The sequence below is a fragment of the Budorcas taxicolor genome, chromosome 25, assembly GCF_023091745.1.
Source record: "Budorcas taxicolor isolate Tak-1 chromosome 25, Takin1.1, whole genome shotgun sequence".
Lineage (NCBI taxonomy): Eukaryota > Metazoa > Chordata > Mammalia > Artiodactyla > Bovidae > Budorcas > Budorcas taxicolor.
Genome location: NC_068934.1, coordinates 37,628,896 through 37,649,168, shown reverse-complemented (window position 1 = coordinate 37,649,168; position 20,273 = coordinate 37,628,896). Strand labels below are relative to the sequence as shown.

The following is a 20,273-nucleotide window of genomic DNA, read 5'->3' as shown; positions in this document are numbered from 1 at the left end:
TGAAGCAGGAATAAATGAATGAAGGCTGAAGATGGAAGAAGCCCCGCCCTCATCGCCCTGTGTCCCGTGTGACTTGCCCACCAGCCAGCTCCCTGCCGCTGGCTGTTTTTCTTAGCATTCCCTGCACTGGAGCCTCTGCCGGGCCCTGGGGATACATCGGCCGATGAGAACTCTCCTTGCCATCAAGGGGCTTGCCTCTCCTCACCTTGCCTCTTCTCTCTTGGCCCTCCCATGGGCAGTCCGCAGGCACTGCCCAAGAAGTGCCCCGCCTCCTTCTGGGCACCGTGGTAAGTGGGAGGGGGTCCGGTTCAGGGCCACAGTGCCGAGGGGTGAGGTCACTGGAGTTGTTAGGCCTCCAGAAGCAAAAGCATATGGACTATGTATCCCCAAGAGCTTCTCCGTAACCCTTCCCCCACCCCATTCTCTACTTGATGGCTTCCCTGGGTTGTGGCCACTTTGAGAAGCACTGGTCTGGATTCCTCTGCCACTTTGGATGATCTGGAGGCTGAACACTGACTTTGGGGGTACCTGCTTTGTGGGCCTGGGCAGAATACTGTCTGTTCTCTACCCCCATCCCCAACCTCTTCTACAAATTATGAGAAACGCTTGTTACTCTCAGCCTCTGTGGGTGTCTTGGGATCAGGCAGTGTCTGTGGACTTCTGAAGCAAAAGCATCAGAAATTAACTTGCAGGGGTGGGCAGTGCCTCAGTAAATCTTGTAAGGTGGAACTTGCCCACTCCTCAGGTCAGCGGACATCTTTGTGAGCCACCTCTACCCAGGAGGCAGGGACCGGGGAGGGCCAAGGTGATCAGCGGCTTGCCTGGGCTTGTAATCTCTGCAGCTCAGATAATGTTATAGCTAAACACTACCCTCATCTCTCCCCTATGTCATTTGTGAAGTCAGAATACCAGGATAGGACGGGACTCTGGCCTGCGGTAACAGGAACTTGGGCAATACAGCCGTTTTCAGGACCTTGCGCAGTACCCTGTTTGTCTCTGGCTTTCATCTCTGAAATAGGGGTAATCATGCCCTGAGTTCACTTTACTTACTAGACAGTTTATAGAAATTAATGGGAGAGTTTGCAAAGGGCTTTGATTTCAGAAGAAGGGAGCCATGGAACCATTAGGGTCCCTTTGACAAGGAAGGAAAATTGAGTGGGACACATTTGGCCGTGGGATCCTGAGCAGACCTCTTCCAGAGGAGATGGGGACTTATGGCTCTTACATGGGCCAGCAGTGCCTTGTGGGGCAGTGTGAGCAGAGACAACTGGGTGGGCAGAGCCTTGTGCAAGGAGCAGCCAGCCAGGTCAGGGCTTCTAGGTCTGGCGTCCCCTCTGTTGTCTCCAAAGGGCTTCCCTGGTGGCTCATTCTGTAAAGAATCCACCTGCAGTACAGGAGACCAGGTTCGATCCCTGGATCGGGAAGATACCCTAAAGGAGGAAATGGCTACCCACTCCAGTATTCTTACCTGGAGAATTCCATGGACAGAGAAGCCTGATGGGCTACAGTGCATCAGGTAGCAAAGTTACATGCCATTCTACCTCAGTTTCACCACCTGTGAAATGGGCATGATAGAATTGAGAGGGATGTTGAGTTAGAAACCAGAGAAGGTGGATTAAGAAGAAAAGCACTGTAGCCCACATCCCACTGTGGCCAAGTACATTTCACCTGAAAACTTGCTACATGAAAGAGATCTACTTCTGGTACTATCAAGAACATCAGAATTGCAGGCTGACCTCAAGGGTTCATTCTCATGACCTGCATGAAATGGAGCTGTTTCATACCTGAAGTTCTTGAGGCATTTCAAACATGCATGCTTTGAAGTCTACAATGAAAGGGAATCGACACAAGAGAGGCTTTGTATGACCATGGGACTGAGATGGTCTTTCTCCTGTCTTTGAGAGTAGCCATTTCCCTATCCTGAATATTCTTTGGAAGGACTGTTGCTGAAACTCCACCTGATGTGAAGAACTGACTCATAGGAAAAGACCCTGATATGCTGGGAAGGATTGAAGGCAAAAGGAGAAGGCGATGGCAGAGGCCGAGATGGTTGAATAGCATCACCGACTCAGTGGACTTGAATTTGAGCAAACTCCGGGAGGTAGTGGAAGACAGAGGAGCCTGGCGTGCTGCGGTCCATGGGGTCGAAAAGAGTCGGACACGACTTAGCAACTGAATAATAGCAACAACAACAAATCTTTCCCAATTGGAATGGCAGAGAGTCATCACAAGAGGGTGGATGAATGCCAGGTTGAGCACATACCAGCATCTTCCGCACACAGAATGGAATCCTTTTCCCCAGCCGGGGGGCCTGATCCAGGGAAAGACGGTTTAATTAGGAGAGCTGTATGTTTCAATTCCTTGCCCACTTTGAGGGTGAGTTCTCACTGCCTAAAAGACATGTGATTCTCCAGGTCACCAGTTAGATAGATGTGTCGGGTTTTGCCACAGGAGTTTAAAGCCATCAAACAGAGCCAAGTGTGGGACTTCAGACAGCAGAGGAAGGTCCTCTTTTGGATGGCGGTTGGAGGGGGAGGCGACTCCGGGGGGCCCTGTGTAGTGGCAGAGGCGGACCCCTGGGGTGCTCACTTGCTTTTTTTTCCCTAAATCGGCCACCATTGTTTTTTTTTTCTTTTTAGTTTTATATGATTTTTATTTAAAAAAATTTAATTGGAGGATAATTGCTTTACAATATTGTGTTGGTTTCTGCCATACATCAACATGAATCAGCCATAGATATTCATACATCAAGATGAATAACCCCTCCCTCTTGAACCTCCCTCCTATTTCCCACCTGACCCCATCCCATCCCTCTAGGTCATCACAGACCACCTGATTTGAGCTCCCTGCATCATACAGCAAATTCCCACTGGCTGTTTTACATGTGGTAATTTGTATGTTTTCATGCTTCTCTCTCAGTTCGTCCCACCCTCTCCTTCCCTCCGCTGTATCCACAAATCTGTTCTCTATGTCTGCATCTCCATTGCTACCCTGCTAGTAGGTTCCATCTTTCTAGATTTCATATATATCCATTAATATATGATACTGGCTTTTCTGGCTTACTTCACTCTGTAACATGCTCTAGGTTCATCCACCTCATTAGTGTTAGGTAAAAGACGACCAGGTACACCAAAAAATGTTTAAGGGGCTTTAATGGCGAAGCGCTCCCGGGCGGGGTTCCCGGACCCGAACAGGGCAGTTCGAGGAAATCCGCGCACCCTGACCGCGTTGGAAGTTTGTTTATATATGCACGTTGTGAGGGATGGCTGGGCTAGCGGATGGGGGTTTGGATAGGCTGCTGGTTCGTGGCGTCGCGAGCTGATAGGTTTCTCTATGCAGCTGGGGCGGGGCGGCTTTAGCTGGCGGAGTGTGCTGTCATTGGTCCCTGGCATCTGGGAGGATCCTCCGTTAGGGACTTTCTCGCCGGTGGGCGGGAGAGGAGGGGCGGCCCATCATGGCCCCCGGGGTCCGACCTTACAATTAGCACTGACTCAAATGTGTTCTTTTATATGACTGAGTAATATTCTATTATATATATGTACCATAATTTCTTTATCCATCCATCTGTCAGTGGCTCTCTAGGTTGCTTGCATGTCCTAGCTGTTGTAAATAGTGCTGCAACAAACATTGGACTACATACGTCTCTTTCAGTTACGGTTTTCTCAGGGTATATGCCCAGTATGAGAAGCCTGGTAGGCTGCAGTCCATGGGGTCACTGAGAGTCGGGCACGACTGAGCGACTTCACTTTTACTTTTCACTTTCATGCACTGGAGAAGGCAATGGCAACCCACTCCAGTGTTCTTGCCTGAAGAATCCCAGGGACAGAGGAGCCTGGTGGGCTGCCGTCTCTGGGGTCGCACAGAGTCGGACACGACTGAAGCGACTTAGCAGCAGCAGCAGCATGGGCTTCCAGGTGGCGCTAGTATAAAGAACCTGCCTGCCAATGCAGGAGACAGAACAGACGCGAGTTCTATTCCTGGGTTGGGAAGATTCCCCTGCAGGAGGAAATGGCTGCTGTATTCTCACGTAGAGAATCCCATGGACAGAGGAGCCTGGTAGACTACACTCCATAGGGTCACAAAGAGTCCAATATCACTGAAGTGACTTAGCACAGCACAGCATGGTAATTCTATTCCTAGGATTTTTTTTTTCTTTATTTAACACAGGAAAGTCTCCTTTCTTGCTCAATATCTGCAGTGACTTATTACCAAACTTTGACAACAAGTTACATGCTTGCTGCTGTCCCTCTTCCTAGCGGAAGCAGCAGCCTCATACAGGTTTTAGCAACATCAGGCCCCCTTTGTGTGACCCTGGACTTTGAAGCCCAGGGGGGAGACTTGGCCACTTTGCTGTCACAGACTCACCCACAATCACCCACGTACACTACAGATTCACAAAGGATGGACGTGCACACCTGATGCACAGAGGCGTCCGTACTACCCTTTGGGCAGCCCCAGTAGGCAAAGAGATGAGAATGTTGTAAAATAACTTAAAAGTTTTAAAAAGATTTTGTGTTAGTGACTTTCCTCTAGTCAAAACATTTCCCTTTCAGGGAGAAGGGTAGCAGAGGGAAAGTGGCTGGTGAAGGCCAGCCCATCAGGGAAGCCAGGCCTCTCAGGGGGCTGCAGGGGAGGTCCAGCGTCAGCACCTCTTGCTCATGATGAGCCCCCAGGACCCCCTCAGCCCCCCAGCCCCCAATACCCGGCCTGCATGCAGGGTGACTCTCCCGGCCTGCTTGAAGCCTGGCGGCATGACGGGTGTCCCCATCATATGGATCTGCCTGCGGAGGCTGCAGCAGTGGGGCTGTCTTCTCCAGACCGTACACCCACGTTCTGCTGGTTGGTCTGGACACTGCAGTGGCCTCACTCGGTGATGCTCGATGTCACGGGGCTGCACACCCAGAGTTAAATCCTGGAGGGAAAGAGCCCTGTTCTCACATGCCAGACCCCCTTCCATGCCTGCATGAGCCAGGCCGTCAGCACCCGGAGGGCAGTGCGTGTGGAGGCCTGGTCGACCCTCAGCCGAAACAGCACAGGGAGACAGAGCCCCCTGAAAACGCCCTTAAAGTCAGTCGTTTATGCTAAGTGAAGGAAGTTAAGGCAGGCAAAGCCAGATGCTCTGTGATTTCACCTGTATGTAGAATCTAAAAAACAAATGAACAAGCATAGCCTAACAGAAACAGAGTCACAGATACAGAGAACGGACAGAGGCAGGGGTGCAGCGGGGTGAGGGAGAACCAAGACGTGCAAACTTGCAGCTGCAAAATAAGTGAGCCACGTGGGTCAGGTGTACAGGGTGGGGAGTACAGTCAATAACTAACATCTTTGTAGGGCGACTGAGCGTAACCAGACTTGTCCTGGTGGTCATTTTGAAATGTATGGAAGCAAATCACTGTGTTGTATACTAGGAACTAACAAGGTTGTAGGTCAGTCACACTTCAAAACAAACAAACATACAAATAAACTCATAGAAAAAGCGATCAGGGTTATGGTTACTAGAGATGGGGGTGGGGAGTAGGGGAGGGGAATTGGAGGAGGACCATCAAAAGGTACAAACTTCCATTATAGGGTAGATAATCGATAGGGATGATAAAGAGATCATGATAAATATAAGAGTTTATAGATTTTACTTATAAAAATGCAATTTATAGAGACAGCGTAAGTGTAATTAACACCATATGTTACATTTGAAAGTCGTTAAGAAGGAAAGTCCTGAGAGTTCTCATCACACACACAAAAGTTTTTTTCCCATTTCTTTAATTTTGTTACCTGTAGGAAATGATGGATGTTCCCTAAAATTATGGTCATCATCTCATGATGTGAGTCAAATCATTATGTTCTACACCTTAAACTTACACAGTGCTATATGTGAGTTATATCTCAGTAAAACTGGAAAGAAGGGAAGGAAGGAAGGGAGGAAGAAACAAAGAATGAATGAATCGTGGAGATGCTGAAGTTCTGGGTCTAGGGAGCTTGGGACTCTGGCTTTCAGCAGGGACCTCTGGCGAAGCCGCTGCAGATGGTGAGAAGAGTCCTGGACTGGTTCCGGCACTGCCCCCTCCGGGCCTGGTGACCCTGGACACCTCTCTGAGCCTCGTCTCTGAGGTTGGATAATAGTGAGACTCACTGTGTAATGAGGTTATGGGCGTCCTGGTGACAACAAAGACTTACGTAGTGCTACAGTGTGCCAGGCACTGCTGTTTCACAGCTGGAGAAACTGGGCACAGTGAGATTAAATAACACACCTAGTAAGTGGCAGAAATGAGCTTCAAACCTAGGCAGTCTGGCTCCTGAGTTTATGCACCTAACATCTAAGGCCATTGGTTCCCAAAGTGTGTTCCGGGGGATCTCTGAGAACCCTGTCAGGCTGTCCATGAGGTCAGAGTGGTTTTTGTAACCTAGGGCATTATTTTCCTTTTTCCTTTCTTTCTTGAATGAGTACACAGGGAAGTTTTCAGAGGGTTCACGACACAACATCCTTCTGACGTCGTGCGTTTATGCTTTTGTGTTCTTGTGTTTTAAGAATCCCTCACTTTTAATATTGATATTTATCAATAGCTAAGATCCACGTAAATGAGAACTCTTTGAGGTCTCCATAGTGTTAGGAGTGACAGGTGTCCTGAGACCGAAAAGTGTGCCATCAGCTCTTGAGGCTGTGCCGCCTTGAATGTGGTCTCACCGTGCCTGGCTGGGGCCACCTCCCTTGGTAAGTGGTCGGGGGAGAGTGGGGGCCCATCCCAGGGAGCAGGTGCATGGTGAGCGTGTCTGGACCTGCTGGGGCCCCCTCGGGTGGCACAGTGGAAACTGCCCTGTTTGTCTGCAGCCAGCCAGCTGCCTACACTGCAGCGTCCATCCTCAGTCTGGGGGTGTCTCTGTGCCCAGCCCTAACTTTGGAAAGGAGCAGACACCCTCGTGTGGCAGGTCCCTCCCCTGGTGGGTGGAGCCAGGCCAGCTGCCACTGAGGCCCAGCAAGTCTGGGCTATGTTGGAGGCCTTAGTAACCAATAAGTAACTTCTGCAGCATTGGAGCCTTCTGTCAGCATTTGTTTTAGGCCACGCCTCACACTGAGCCAGCACTTTGCCTGTGTTGACCATTGCACTGACCCATTTTACAGACAAAGAACCCAAGGCCAAGGGTGAGTTCACTGAGCCACTTCCCACAGCGGCAAGTGGCAGGGACTGGGACTCAGACGAGGTCAGTGTGACGGAGCCCAGGCCCCTGACATTCCAGGTCTGCAGAATGTTGCTCCATTCCCCTTGTTCATCTCGCTCGTGGCACACTCACTGGCTTTGCAGAGTAATAAGTGCGGGGTGGGGGAGGCCTCCCCAGTGGTCTTCCCTAGTGGCTCAATGGTAAGGAATCCACCTGCCAAAGCAGGAGACATGGGAAATGTGGGTTCAGTCCCTGGGTCAGGAACATCCCCTAGAGAGAGAAATGGCAACCAACTCCAGTATTCTTCCCTGGGAAATCCCATGGACAGAAGAACCTGGCAGACTGCAGTGCATGGGGTCACGAAAGAATCGGACACGACTTGGTGACTAAACAACACCAAGGGGGGCCTCTCCAGTTCTGCTTCTTCCCCAGACCCTTACCGTCTACCTTTAGACCAAGCTCGTCGGGAGTCTCAGAGTGAGGTGTAGACAGAGTGCAGAATTCTGACTCTGCCCCTTGTAACCTTTCTGATCCCCACCCACCAGTGAGACAGTTGCCCCCACCTCGCAGGAGCGGGAGAGGTGGTGCGTTGTAAAACTCGCACCGCAGTGCCCAGTCCCTGGTGGCCTCCATTGCACACGACCAGCAGTGAGCCGTTGTCTTTCTCAGAATCTGGCCTCGGACCAGTTGCGTCCGCATCTCCGGGAGATTTCTCGGCCCCACCCTGGCCTACGATGCAGGGCTCTGAGGGTGCAGCTGTGGCTCCTGCGTTCACAGCGAGCGTCCCGCCCGGGGGTTCAGGTGCTCAGCAAAGCTTGGCATCCTTGTCATGGAGGTTGGGGGCAACATTCAGCCCTCAGTAGGTAACAGAAAGTGTGGGTGGCCCTATAGAGGTCTGTCGGTCAGGTGACCATTTAATCGGTTATCTAAACCAGGACACTTCAGAGCATGAATGGGGGGCACCTTTAATAGCTACACTGGAGCATGAAGGCTGAACCTGGGCCTTCCTGGCAGAGGTGTCACGTGGTCTCCGTTGATGGGTTTCTCCTTTGTCTTTCTGCTGCCCTGGAGATGCCTTCCCCTCCTAGTCCAGATGAGGAAGCAAGCCTGGAGGTCACCTCTAGACACACAGGCCCCGTAACCCTGGGCCTGGACTCCGTGGCACCCCCTCAGCCCAGTCATCATTCCCACCGAGCCATAGTGCAGAGGGGCGATGGGGGACTCCGGGTTTCTGTAGCATCGGGATCCTAGGAAAACTGTCAGAGCCTTTGTAGTGAAAAATCCAGGCTATAAAACACGTGTCTGAAAATGATGAGAACAGACAATGCTGTCAGCAGAAGGGAAGTGAGCCCTGAGTGTGTGCTTCCTCTTCTCCCTGGAGCTCCGTCCTCCTGGGGCCTGGCTGTGACCTCGTGTCATACAGTCATCGATCCACATCCCCCTGGGCAGTGACGGGGAGAAGGCTGTGGAAACCAGCTCTTCCATCGAAGCAGGCATCCTGTTTGGGTCAGTCGATTTCCTTTCCTTCTGGTCCCCGCAGGGGCCAGTTTGGTGGCGATTTCTGGTTCTTGTCTGATGAGGACATGCATGTGACAGTTCGTTTTTGTGGCACATGAGGGTTCGTTTTGTGGCACGTGGAGCTGCAGAGAATGCTTGTGGCAAACCCAAGGTGGTTGGTGTGCTAAACATGACAGGCAGGGAGGCGCCCGAAGCCAGCAAGACATTTCTGTTCAGACAGAAATAGATACCTCCTAGGGTGTGTGCTGGCATCAGGGCTTGCAGGTGGCCTTGGGCCAAGTGTAGTCTCCGTCCCTGACTGTCCACCTCCCTCCTCCTGCCTTTCCTGTCTGCTTCTTGGGGAGCTTCATCTAACACCTCCAGGAATCATGGTTTTGCCTCTGGCTGTCTGGTTCCTCTGCATATCCTGCGGTTCATGGGGTGAAGGAGCAGCTTCTTGGTCTCCCTGGGAACAGGATGGGCAGGGTAGCCCGGCAGTGCCCTCCCTGGACCTCCCTGTGGACTGGCAGCATTGCTCGGAAACTCCAGTTGGTCTTTAACAGATGATGAACATGGGCTCGGGCGTCCCTTCCACCTGAGCCGCCCCTTTCTCACTTCAGTGTCCTTCTTTGATCCCAGGAAAGATGGAAACCCTAAGAGACAAGACCCTGGAGGAGCTGAAGGAGATGCAGAACAACCCGGAGGCCATCGACCGACTGGCCCAGGACTCCCCGGAGGTAGGGGAGGCTGTCATGGGGGCAGAGATGGCGGATGGGACTGGGCCCTCCTCAGGGATGCTGGCTTGCGGGGAGTTTGGGCCAGGTCTCTTTCCCTTTTCTGTGGCCTTCACCCTGATTTAGGCCCAGCCAGAGGAGCCCCTGGGTCTCAGTCCGGTTCCTGGGCCCTCTGGGAGTTCTGGGGAGGGAGGAAGGGCAGAGCCAGGGAGTCCAGGGCCCCCAGCCAACTCTGGCTGCCGGTGTCTTCAGGGACCCTCCTGCCCCTGGAGCCCCTACCCTGTTGCTCCAGCCTGGGTTTGGAGGCATTTCTAAAAGCACTGGGTCTGTCGTGTAGCCGCCTTTCACCTACAACCTTGTTTGGCCTGCATCTCTAGGAGAGCCGTTCTGGGACTGGGATTAGGCTCATCTCCTGTTTAATCCCTTTCAATCATAACAGACACCTAATCACCTACAGCTCCTAGTCACCATCCTCACGGGAATAAGCCACCTTCTGAAAGTACAGAGCTTTACATTTTATAAAGGGCACTCCCTGCCCTTCCCATCGCCTTGACCCTGTGACTCACCTGCAAGGTCAAAGAGGTCAGTTGACCAGATGTGGCTGCAGAGCTGGCCGTGGCTGCAGAGCTGGCTGTGCCCCCGGCCACACCTCGAGTGGCCGCAGTCCGCACGCCGCCGCCTCCTGCCCCTGATGGTCAGGAGACACGGCCAGGTTTCGGCGAGGTCATTGATCGGCCTTTGGCGTGTGCTTCTGTCTTTGCTGATGAACCGTGCCGTTTGTCTCTTCTGTATATTCACAGTGTCTGACCCCAGAAAAGGGAAGCCTAGCCCTCACTTCTCCTGCCTCTGCCTCTGCAGACCTCTTCCCTCTGCTTTAGGGGCTCTGCAGCCAGACCTGGTCCTGGCTCCTTCCTTGCCGGTGCTCCGGCTGCCTCACTGCCCCTCTCCCTGCAAGAGCAGCCTTCGCCAGGGCTGGAGGGCACGGGGTGCAGGGCAGGGTGTGAGGGGAGGCCCTGGGCCCAGATGTGGTACGTCCTACCACCCAGAGCGAGGCTGGTCTTGGTTAAACTCCAAGGCTGCCTCCTAGAGAGAGTGAGGCTGTGAGCTCAGCCAGGGCCCACCTCCAAGCTAACTCGATGCCGGCCTTCATCCCCTGTCTTCACATGTTAAACACCAAGTGCTTTTCCAGTCTGCCGCGAGCACAGTGTGACAGGAACGCCAAGGCCTGTTCTCAAGGGCACAGAACTTCGTAGAAACAGGCCAAATTACATAATTAGAATTCATTGACCTCCAAGCTGGGCAGGCCCATGGGAGGTGTGGCGAAGCACAGAATCATGGAAAATGTCAGCAGAAACACTCGTAGGCAAAAGGCAAGTTGAGTTTGTGACATGCAGCTGTGCCCGTCTAATTGATTTGAATTCTCAGAAGGGAAGAACGGTCACGGGATTGCGGGGAAGTGAAGAATGAGATCTGTAGACGCATGAGACCCCGTGGACAGGGTTCCTCCTGTGGGCTGTGAGACGTGAACGTCGCTGTGGGATTCGAGGAGGAACGGGAGCTCACTGAGTTTGGGCTGTGGACGTTTCTTGGAGAAAAGAGCGGGGGACCGCTCTCCCTGTGGAACTGTGTGTGTTCTGGGGTCTTCTGGGTGGGGTGCTTGAACTGTCTTATTGACCTCTTATAATGAGGGTCAAGGGCTTCATTATGAACTCCTGATGGAGAAAGATTTTGGGGGAGGCTCTGGGGAGAGGGGCCAGAAACAGGTAGGACCAGGTTTAGGGGAAAGTGTCCGGCATAGATTTACTGGCTAAAACCCAGGGGAAAGGCAGTGGTAATATAAAGAGGACACGTCCACTGGGGATCTGGGACCCCTTTAGGGGCAGCTGAGCAGGGTACTTCAGGCACCGCTCTGGGTCTGCCACATAAGAGAAGGAAAGGTTTCACGGCTGATGAAAATGCGATTGGAACCCCACAGTGCAGGCGTCCTGAGCCAGAGACCTTGCTGAGCCGCTCCAGAGGGTGTTTGTGACAGCGAGGTGAGGGGGCAGACCTGGGAAGCCGTGGCCAGGCCCCACAATTTCTGGTAGCCTGGAGCTCGAAGGGCAGGCTCCCAGCCCACCCCAGAGCACAGGGCTCCAGACCCTCCGAAGCTCCCTCCTCTAGGATGCCCATGGCTTCCTGCATCTGCTCGGGGTCGAGCCAGCCAGGTGGGGCTCGCCACCTGCGCACCATGGTGGAGAAGCGGCTCAGTGGTTCCTGGTGGAAGCCGGTCTTGCCGAGCTGCGCCCTGAGCCCAGCTGGGGGGCGCTGGTGCCCCTGGTGACATGCTGGCGTGTACTCCCTGCTCCCGCAGGGGTATGGGTCTGTTTCTCCGCCCTCCTTTCCCTGATAAATGGATGGGGCTTCAGGTCAGAGCGGGTCTGGGAAGGGTTTCTGAGGCTGCCGCCTCACGGTCTGGCGACCAGGAAGGACTTCGCTGAGGGGAAGAGTGCCACTCAGCCTGGGGACGTGGTCTCAGCCAGACTTGTGCAGGGGCTCACCTGAGGACTCCCCTCCAGTTCTCCAGGGGGCCTACTGTGAGCTCATCTGCATAGCTTCTCTGCAGGACACAGGGCAGGTCTATCTGGAATCAGGTCTCGGGCCGGCCCTGGCTTTCCCACTCCTCAGACTAACTTTATTTGGGCGCCTCCTTGTGTGTCCACCCTGTGTTCTGGCCTTACGTAGTGCACCTCAGAGGAGGTCTCTTACCTCTGAATCCTGGGGATGAGTGGTTCTTTTTGTCCCTTCCTTCCTAGGAAGCCTCTGACTCTCCCTGCCCCCTCCCTGGAGCTCCACACAGCCCACGGCAGGCTCCTCCAGCTCATCACATGTCCCTCAGTGCCAGCTCCCCACGTGCCTCTGCCACAGAGGCTGTTGGGTTAAGGTTTCGTGAGGCATCTGGGTCAGAGTGCTTTGCTCAGAGTTTGAACCCAGGTCCATCTGACTCTGGGCTTCCCAGGGGGCACTAGTGGTAAAGAATCCGCCTGCCAATACAGGAGACTTAAGAGACATAGGTTCGATCCCTGGGTTGGGAACATCCCCTAGAGAAAGGCATGGCAACCCACTCCAGTATTCTGGCCTGGAGAATCCCATGGACAGAGGAGCCTGGCCAGCTACAGTCCACAGTGTCACAGAGTGGGACGCGACTGAAGCGACTTAGTATGCACTTAACATGCCGTCTGACTCTAACTGGGAGCTGAGTGTTGCCTGGCTTCCCCTCAGTAAGCAACAGGTCCCAGGAGCCTCTGGCCCAGCCTGCCAAGAGCTGAGTGGCAGGTCTCATGGTCAGGTGTCTTGCCCTGTAGGTCCAGGATCTGCAGCTGGAGCGGGAAATGGCGCTGGCCACCAACCGCAGCCTGGCCGAACAGAACCTGGAGTTCCAGGGTCCACTGGAGATCAGCCGCTCGAACCTCTCAGACAAGTACCAGGAGCTCCGGAAGCTGGTGGAACGGTGCCAGGAGCAGAAGGCAAAGCTGGGTAGGTGACCAGCCCTGGGAATGTGCACCAGGGATGCCTCTCTTCACTCAGGGTCCCTGTTCCCCATGGGGCTAGGGGAGCTGCTGGAATCTCCTGGAAAAACAGATTCCCTCTCCCTCCCCAGGACAGGAAGGGGCCAGCAGTTACTGCAGGTTACTACATCCCCAGCCTGGCTAAGTGCTTTAGCAGCCATCTAAGGGTAGGTCCTGTCATTGTTCTCATCATAGATGAGAGGAGTGAGACTCAGAGAGACGCGGGAGCTTGGCCAGGGCTCCGCGGCTACATAGAGGTGGAGTTGGGATTTGAATCTGGAGAGCCTGGTCTGGGCTTTCTGTGTCCCAGCCTGCCGTCTGAGGAGGTGAGGGGCGTCTGGTCCTCAAGGTGGAGGACTTGATGCTCAGACAGAGGAAGTAACCCCCTGGGCAGATTAGGCTGGGTGGGCAGAGCCGGAGGCCTCTTGCTTTCCCGGCCAGCATGGGGAGCCAGGGAGCCAGGGAGCCAGGGAGCCAGGGTCTGTTCACTGAGCTCCTGTCAGCTCAGGAAGCTGACCAGAGGGAACCGACAGAAGGGAGTTCTGCTGAGACCCCAGGGCAGAGGCAGGGCCCCTGGCACATGGGACTCTCCAGGACCCTTGCCGAAACCTCGGCCTCTATCACAGCATCAAGGGGCACTTTTGAAATGTCAACCTTTCTGCCCTCCCTTCCAGAGAAGTTCTCCTCAGCACTGCAGCTAGGGACCTTGTTGGACCTTCTGCAGATTGAAAGCATGAAGATTGAAGAAGAGTCCGAGGTGAGACAGCTGTTGACACCCGGTCTTCCTTGCAGAGTCGGCCCCTGGAGCAGATGAACACTGACCGGGTGAACACTGGCTCCAAGGTCACTAGCACAGCCCACCCAGGGGCTGTGGGGCCTGGCAGTGCCTTCCACCCAGAGCTGGTCTGCACACAGAGAGTGAAGTGAGGCCAGAGGGCAGCAGAAGAGACCAGGCAGCTCCAGGAGAGGGGAGAAGCCAGGGGTCCCGCTCCTCGGGAGCAGGAGCTCTTGTCCTGAGTACCCACATCTGCAGGGAGCAGGACCCAGGCTCTAGTAGATGGCAGAGGTGAATGGTCCCTCCACCTGTAGTCCCCATGGAGGCCCTTTTGGATGCAGGGAACAGGAACCCAGTCTCACTAGTTGAAGTGGAAATGGACGATGGATGGCACAGCTGTGGGGCAGCTGCAGGCCTGGGGGTGGGGGAGGGCAGTAAACAGGTACCCTGGAGGGCTGAAGCCAGCCCACCAACCCCTCCTCTCTCCTGGCAGCTCTCTCTTGCTTCCCTCTGGGCCCATCTTCACTCTCTATAGGCAGACTGGCTCTCTCACATCTCTCTGCCCTCTGCCAGGCCCCTCAGCCCCTGGCTGGGCTGGGTTGTGCTAGTGACCAGGGAGCCAGTGTTCATCTGGTCAGTCGACACCCAATTTAGCATCTGGCATGAGCCTGGCATGGTGCCGGGGTGGGGAACAGCGGTGGCCGTGACAGGTGGTCCCCACCCTCCGGGAGCTGACATCTGGGTGGGGAAGACAGGATAAATTAAACACGTGCTTGTGTAATAATATATCACCAGTGAGAAGAGCTGTAGAGAGAAATTCCCAAAGTGGAGGACAAAGAAGGCAGCTCCTGCCTGGCTGGGGTGGGGGTGGGGCTGCAGCTGACCTCTGACCCAGCGGTATTCAGGTGGCCTCCATCCTGGCAGACCCGATGCCACTGGAGCTTGTATCTTCCAGGCCATGGCTGAGAAGTTCCTGGAGGGTGAGGTGCCCCTGGACACGTTCCTGGAGAATTTCTCCTCCATGAGAACACTGTCCCATCTGCGCCGGGTTCGCGTGGAGAAGCTCCAGGACGTGATGAGAAAGCCCAGGGCCTCCCTGGAGCCGGCCGGGGACGCCCCTCCTCCACGCCCGCCCCCCCCACTGCGCCCTGGCCCGCAGGCGACGCCCCCGCCAGCCGAAGACACTCAGCCAGCGCCGCCGCCGCCGCAGCCCTCAGTGGTCCCTCCCTACCCTTTGCCCTACAGCCCCTCTCCAGGCATGTCCGTGGGCCCCACCGCCCACGGAGCACTCCCGCCGGCCCCTTTCCCCGTGGTGCCCCAGCCCTCCTTTTCCTATAGTGGGCCTTTGGGGCCCCCATACTCCGCAGCCCAGCCGGGAACCAGGGCCCCTTCAGGCTACTCCTGGTCCCCGCAGAGGAGCACGCCGCCCCGGCTGGGCTATCCCGTGGCCCCCACTGGTGCCTCTGGACCCGGGTACCCCGTGGTGGGGAGCCGGGCCCCCAGTCCTGGTTATCCTCAGCAGCCCCCCTACCTCTCAACAGGAGGAAAACCTCCGTACCCCACACAGCCCCAGCCCTCAGGCCCCCTCCAGCCCCCCTACCCCCCGGGGCCCGCTCCTCCCTATGGGTTCCCTCCGCCTCAGGGTCCCACCTGGCCTGGCTATTAGGCACAGTCCTGGCCCTCGGCCCTTCCCTACTCCCACCTGTACCACAGCCTTCAGCCCACCCCTTGCTGAGATTCAAGGCTAAATTAAGTGGAATTGGCTCCACGTGGACTTGGGTCACCCAGGAGCCTGAGGGGACCCAGCTGGGAGTGCACAGGTCTGGAAAGGCTGACCAGGCACTGTGACTGGCTTGGCCACACCAGGCAGTCCCAGGGCCTGTGGGCCTCCCAGGGGAAGGGAGCACCTGGCTTCTGTGGCGGGCGATAGCTTTCCTGGTGCTCACCAGGCAGGGAGTTCAGTCCTCCCCGTGGGGGCCCGCGCCTGTGGACATCTCCTCGTGGCTGCACGGACTCACGGATGCCTGAACCCAATGCGGAGATATCTCAGCGAGGGGCTGGCCGGCCCCTGCTCCCTCCCTCCCTCTTTGGGATTTAGCGAGTGCAACCACGGTGCCCACTCCAAGAGAGGCAGCTCTCTGTGTCTCTTGGTGCGATCAAGGATGGCCCATCGCACGCTCCATGGCAGAGTTGGATCAGGGGGAGAGAACAGAGGTAGGCAAAACAATGAGTGATTTTCACGTCGATGTCAGGTCAGCTTGTCCTGTGTGCTGCCGTTTGAACAACAGAGCAGTGCCCGTGCAGGGAGCAGGCCGAGGACCGTAGAGGCGGATCCTAGACCTTGCTGGCTCTGGTTGGAGAATCCAGGGACTGCCTTGGACCCTCTGGCTGCAGGAGAGCGGGCAGTTCTTGTCCAGGAGACTGTGGTCACATCAGGGGCTCATTTAGGAGAAGGCTGGGTTGCCTCCCCAGCCGCCTCCCTGTCTGGATCTCCCTGCTTCTGGTTGACTTCTGTGGCTCAACCCCATCCTGTCCACTCCTTTAGTGCCTTGAATCTCATCCACGGCAGCCCCCTCCCTTCCTTTGACTCTCTCCTGTAACTCTTCATGACCCCCTAAAGCCCTCCTAAGACAGACATCAAAAGATGCCCTAACAGTTATTTCTCCTGTGGTGCTTTGTAAAACACCATCCCTATGTCGGAGTCATTTCTTTGCATCTCTCTTATCTTCAGAATGTAAAGGGCAGGGACAATGACTCTGAGCCACACACAGGCCCCACCACGCTGGGGGCTTTCAGCACCCAGTTCAGTAATAAAAATGACAATAGACCAAAGGGGGTTGTGATGAATGAAGCATTACCTTGGTGGTTACCAGATGTGAACCAGGTCTCAAGGGCAGACTCTGGAGCTGCTATCTGTTAGGAAGTCATATGTGCCTTGAATTGTCCATTACCCTAGTACCCAGCACCTGGTGGGCCTGGGGTGCTGGGGGCCAAAGAGGAAACTCGACCTTCTGGTGCCTGCCCCTCCCGCCCCGCCCTGCCCGGCCTGCGTGCCATCAGTGGGTGCGTGCGATGAGATGCTCAGTCAGCCCTGTCGGTCCCTGACCAGTCGTGCTTGCTTCTCATAAGTTATTTATACAGAGAAATCACTAATGGACTCTACTGGTTCGAGTACTTCTGTACTGGATGAGCGATTGCTGGTATGTTTGTATAATTAATTGCCATAATAAACTTTGATGAGTTACGGCTCTTCTGTCCATGAAGCTGCAGTGAATTTGAGAAGTGGCTGCCTGTGTGGGACATGGATTTTGTCAACTGAAAGGAAAACGTAAGACTTGTGGATTTCAGTTTTACTTGGAGATCTTACGGCAGGTTGTAGCCTGGGGAACAAACCCTCAGTACCTCTGAAAAGATGCTCCAGAGAGGTAGGGGGAGAAGCCAGTGTATATATTTTGACTAGGGAATAGGTGCTAGCAAGCACCTCTAGGTGTCACCCTACGGTTGTTCTCCGTTGTGCTCTTTCATGTATCTCCGTTTCTCCCTTTAGCAGTCTAAAACCACGGTGGGCATGCAGATCCCTGGATGGCCAGTCTTCATGTGAGGGTCCCTGGGCTAGGTAGTTTTTGAAAGTAACAAGTAGATTTCCCTGCGGGGCTGCTGGATATCATGAGGATTCGCCTTTCACCAGTTCTTTTCATTTCTCAGTTGCCTGAGAAAATCATGAATAGCTGGTGAGAGCTGTGTCCCTTATCTTTGGAGCTTAAAGGCCTTGTATGGTATCTTCACTTTTGTCCTGACAAACCCCATTAAACTGCCAATTTTGTGAAAGAAGTCAGGCCAACTGCCTACCTAATCACCCTGTCCAAACCTCAGTGTCTCTCAACTGGACAATTTTCTCAGTATCTTTCAGCTGAGCCCTTTGTTTGTATCTTTCAACTGAGAAATCAGGTACCTTTTTATCTGCTACCAGACTGAACTCAGGATTGTCAGACAAGATGAGAGCTCTGAGGCTCAGGAGAGAGTCACCCAGTATTCTGGACTAGTGAGAAGGCAGACAGGCTCAAGGGGCCCTTGTTGGTACCAGGGCTCCTGATCCTTGGAGAATATCAGGTGAAGGAGACAAGTCTGCTGTGGGTCCCTTTGTGGTCACCCAAACTGTCAACTGAAAGAAAAATGCACAGTGTAAGAGCTGTGGGTTTGTTTTATTGAGGGACCTTACTATAGGACTGTTAGTCAGGAAACAGCCTCTCAGTAGCTCAGAGAAGCCAGTATAGAAACAGTTTTGGCTTGGGAATGTAAGCAGTCAGGCACATATCTTGGTTAAAAAGAAAAAATGTGACTGTTAGTTGTGATGATCAGATAGCTCAGTTAATGATTTTAGTGTTTTCTACGCACAAAAACTGAAAGTGAAAGTCGCTCAGTCGTGTCCGACTTTTTGCAACCTCATGGACTGTACCGTCCATGGAATTCTCCAGGCCAGAATACTGAGGTGGGTGTAGCCTTTCCCTTCTCCAGGAGATCTTTCCAACTCAGGGATCAAACCCAGGTCTCCTGAATTGCAGGGGGATTCTTCTTTAATTTATTTATTTTAATTGGAAGCTAGTTACTTTACAGTATTGTAGCGGTTTTGTCATACATTGACATGAATCAGCCATGGGTGTACATGTTCCCCATCCTGAACCCCCCTCCCACCTCCCTCCCCATCCCATCCCTCTGGGTCATCCCAGTGCACCAGCCCTGAACACCCTGTCTCATGCATCGAACCTGGACTGGCAATCTGTTTCACATATGATAATATACATGTTTCAGTGCTATTCTCTCAAATCATCCCACCCTCGCCTTCTCCCACAGAGTCCAAAAGACTGTTCTATACATCTGTGTCTCTTTTGCTGTCTCACATATAGGGTTATCATTACCATCTTTGTAAATTCCATATATATGTGTTAGTATACGGTATTGGTGTTTTTCTTTCTGGCTTACTTCACTCTGTATAATAGGCTCCGGTTTAATCCACCTCATTAGAACTGATTCAAATGTATTCTTTTTAATGGCTGAGTAATATTCCATTGTGTATATGTACCACAGCTTCCTTATCCATTCGTCTGCTGATGGACATCTTGCAGGGGGATTCTTTACCAGCTGAGCCACCAGGGAAGCCCAAGAATACTGGAGTGGGTAGCCTTTCCCTTCTCCAGCAGAATCTTCCTGACCCAGGAATCAAACTGGGGTCTTCTGCATTGCAGGCAGATTCTTTACCAACTGAGCTAAGGTGCAAGATGGGTTCATTAAAAATTTTTCTGGGACTTCCCTGGTGGCCCAGTGGTTAACAGTCTGCCTGCCAATGCTGAGGACACAGGTTAGATCCCCGGTCCAGGAATTAAGATCCCACATGCCTCAGGGCAACTAATCCCACTTACCGCAACTACCGAGCCCTCACACGCTGGAGTCGGAGCTACACAAGAGAGGCCACTGCAGTGAGAAGCATGGATACTGCAACTAAAGAGGAGCCCCCACTCGCCAGAAACAGAGAAAGCCTGCACCAGCGATGAAGAGCCCGTGTGCCACAACGAAGACCCAGCGCGGCCAAAAATGAATGGACAAAGCTATGATTTGAAAAGAAAAGATCCTCAGCCTGTTTTTCCAAAGTATGGAGTACCGTATCCTGTTTTTCATCCTGAATGCCTTTCAGGGCGCACTGGCTAATGACTTAATCCGCGTAGAACTGGGCAGTGTTCTTTGTTCTGCTATTTCTTCCACAGCCTTCAGGGTCATGCTCTGCTGAAAGGCCTGTTTGATTCACGTTCACAGAGCCCCATCTTTCTGCATATCGTCGCCTCTATTCCTTCACCCCCGGGGGCGGGGCTTGGCTTTTACATTATTTCCCTTTCCGGCTTTTGCTCTCTGGCTTTCTTTCCATCTGAAGCATTTTCAGATGGAACCGGCTCGCTTGCGGTGACCTGTGTGCAGAGCTTGGGCGGTGCAAGGCCACAGATGCCCACTAGGTGGCGCGCGAGTCTCATCGGCGCCCAGGAGGGGCCCCATTACTGCCACCTGCTGGGCTGACCAGGACAGTCAGCCTGTCCGCCTGTCCAGGATCTCCAGAGGGGTCCGAGTCTTCGCATTCCATTTCTAAACGGAGACCGAGGGGCAGCAGGCTGCTAAACTGGCTGTGGAGCCAAGCTGTCTTCTGCCACCACCCAGCCTGCCTCCCTCTCCAGCTCCCCCTGAGCTCAGCCTGGTCATCGTGAGCCCTGGAAAGGCATCTTCTGCCTTTCAGCCGGAAGAGCAGCTTTGGTGGAGTCAGGAGACCAGGCTTCTGATGGACCCTTGAATCATCCCTTCTGCTTTTCTTTCCTTGCAAGGTGTCCTCATCAGTACAGGCTGCCTGTGGGTGATGCCCAGAGATGCTGAGAATCACCAGTCTTGAGTACTCAATAGGGCCTCACCTTGTATTAACCTTGGCTGTGCATTATCTCATGGGCACCTCTCAGCAGCCCTTTGGCCCCCAAGTTTAAACAGAGGGAGGAGACTGCAGGGTGGGTGGTTCAGTGACCAAGTCACTCACCT

The 20,273-nt window shown here is 53.9% G+C and overlaps 1 protein-coding gene across 2 annotated transcripts in view; it reads left to right on the top strand.

Moving 5' to 3' along the window:
* VPS37C (VPS37C subunit of ESCRT-I) overlaps positions 1 to 16,949 on the top strand; it is a 30,026-nt gene extending 13,077 nt beyond the window's left edge. Inside the window, exons 2-5 of one of the 2 annotated variants that reach the window (XM_052661836.1) lie at positions 9,289 to 9,386; positions 12,728 to 12,899; positions 13,606 to 13,688; positions 14,662 to 16,949. In XM_052661836.1, coding sequence (XP_052517796.1) covers positions 9,294 to 9,386; positions 12,728 to 12,899; positions 13,606 to 13,688; positions 14,662 to 15,372 — 1,059 coding nt within the window. In that variant the 5' untranslated portion in view covers positions 9,289 to 9,293 and the 3' untranslated portion in view covers positions 15,373 to 16,949. The remainder of the gene's footprint in view (positions 1 to 9,288; positions 9,387 to 12,727; positions 12,900 to 13,605; positions 13,689 to 14,661) is intronic. The other variant, XM_052661837.1, reaches the window with a different exon arrangement.
* The last annotated feature ends 3,324 nt before the right edge of the window (positions 16,950 to 20,273 follow it).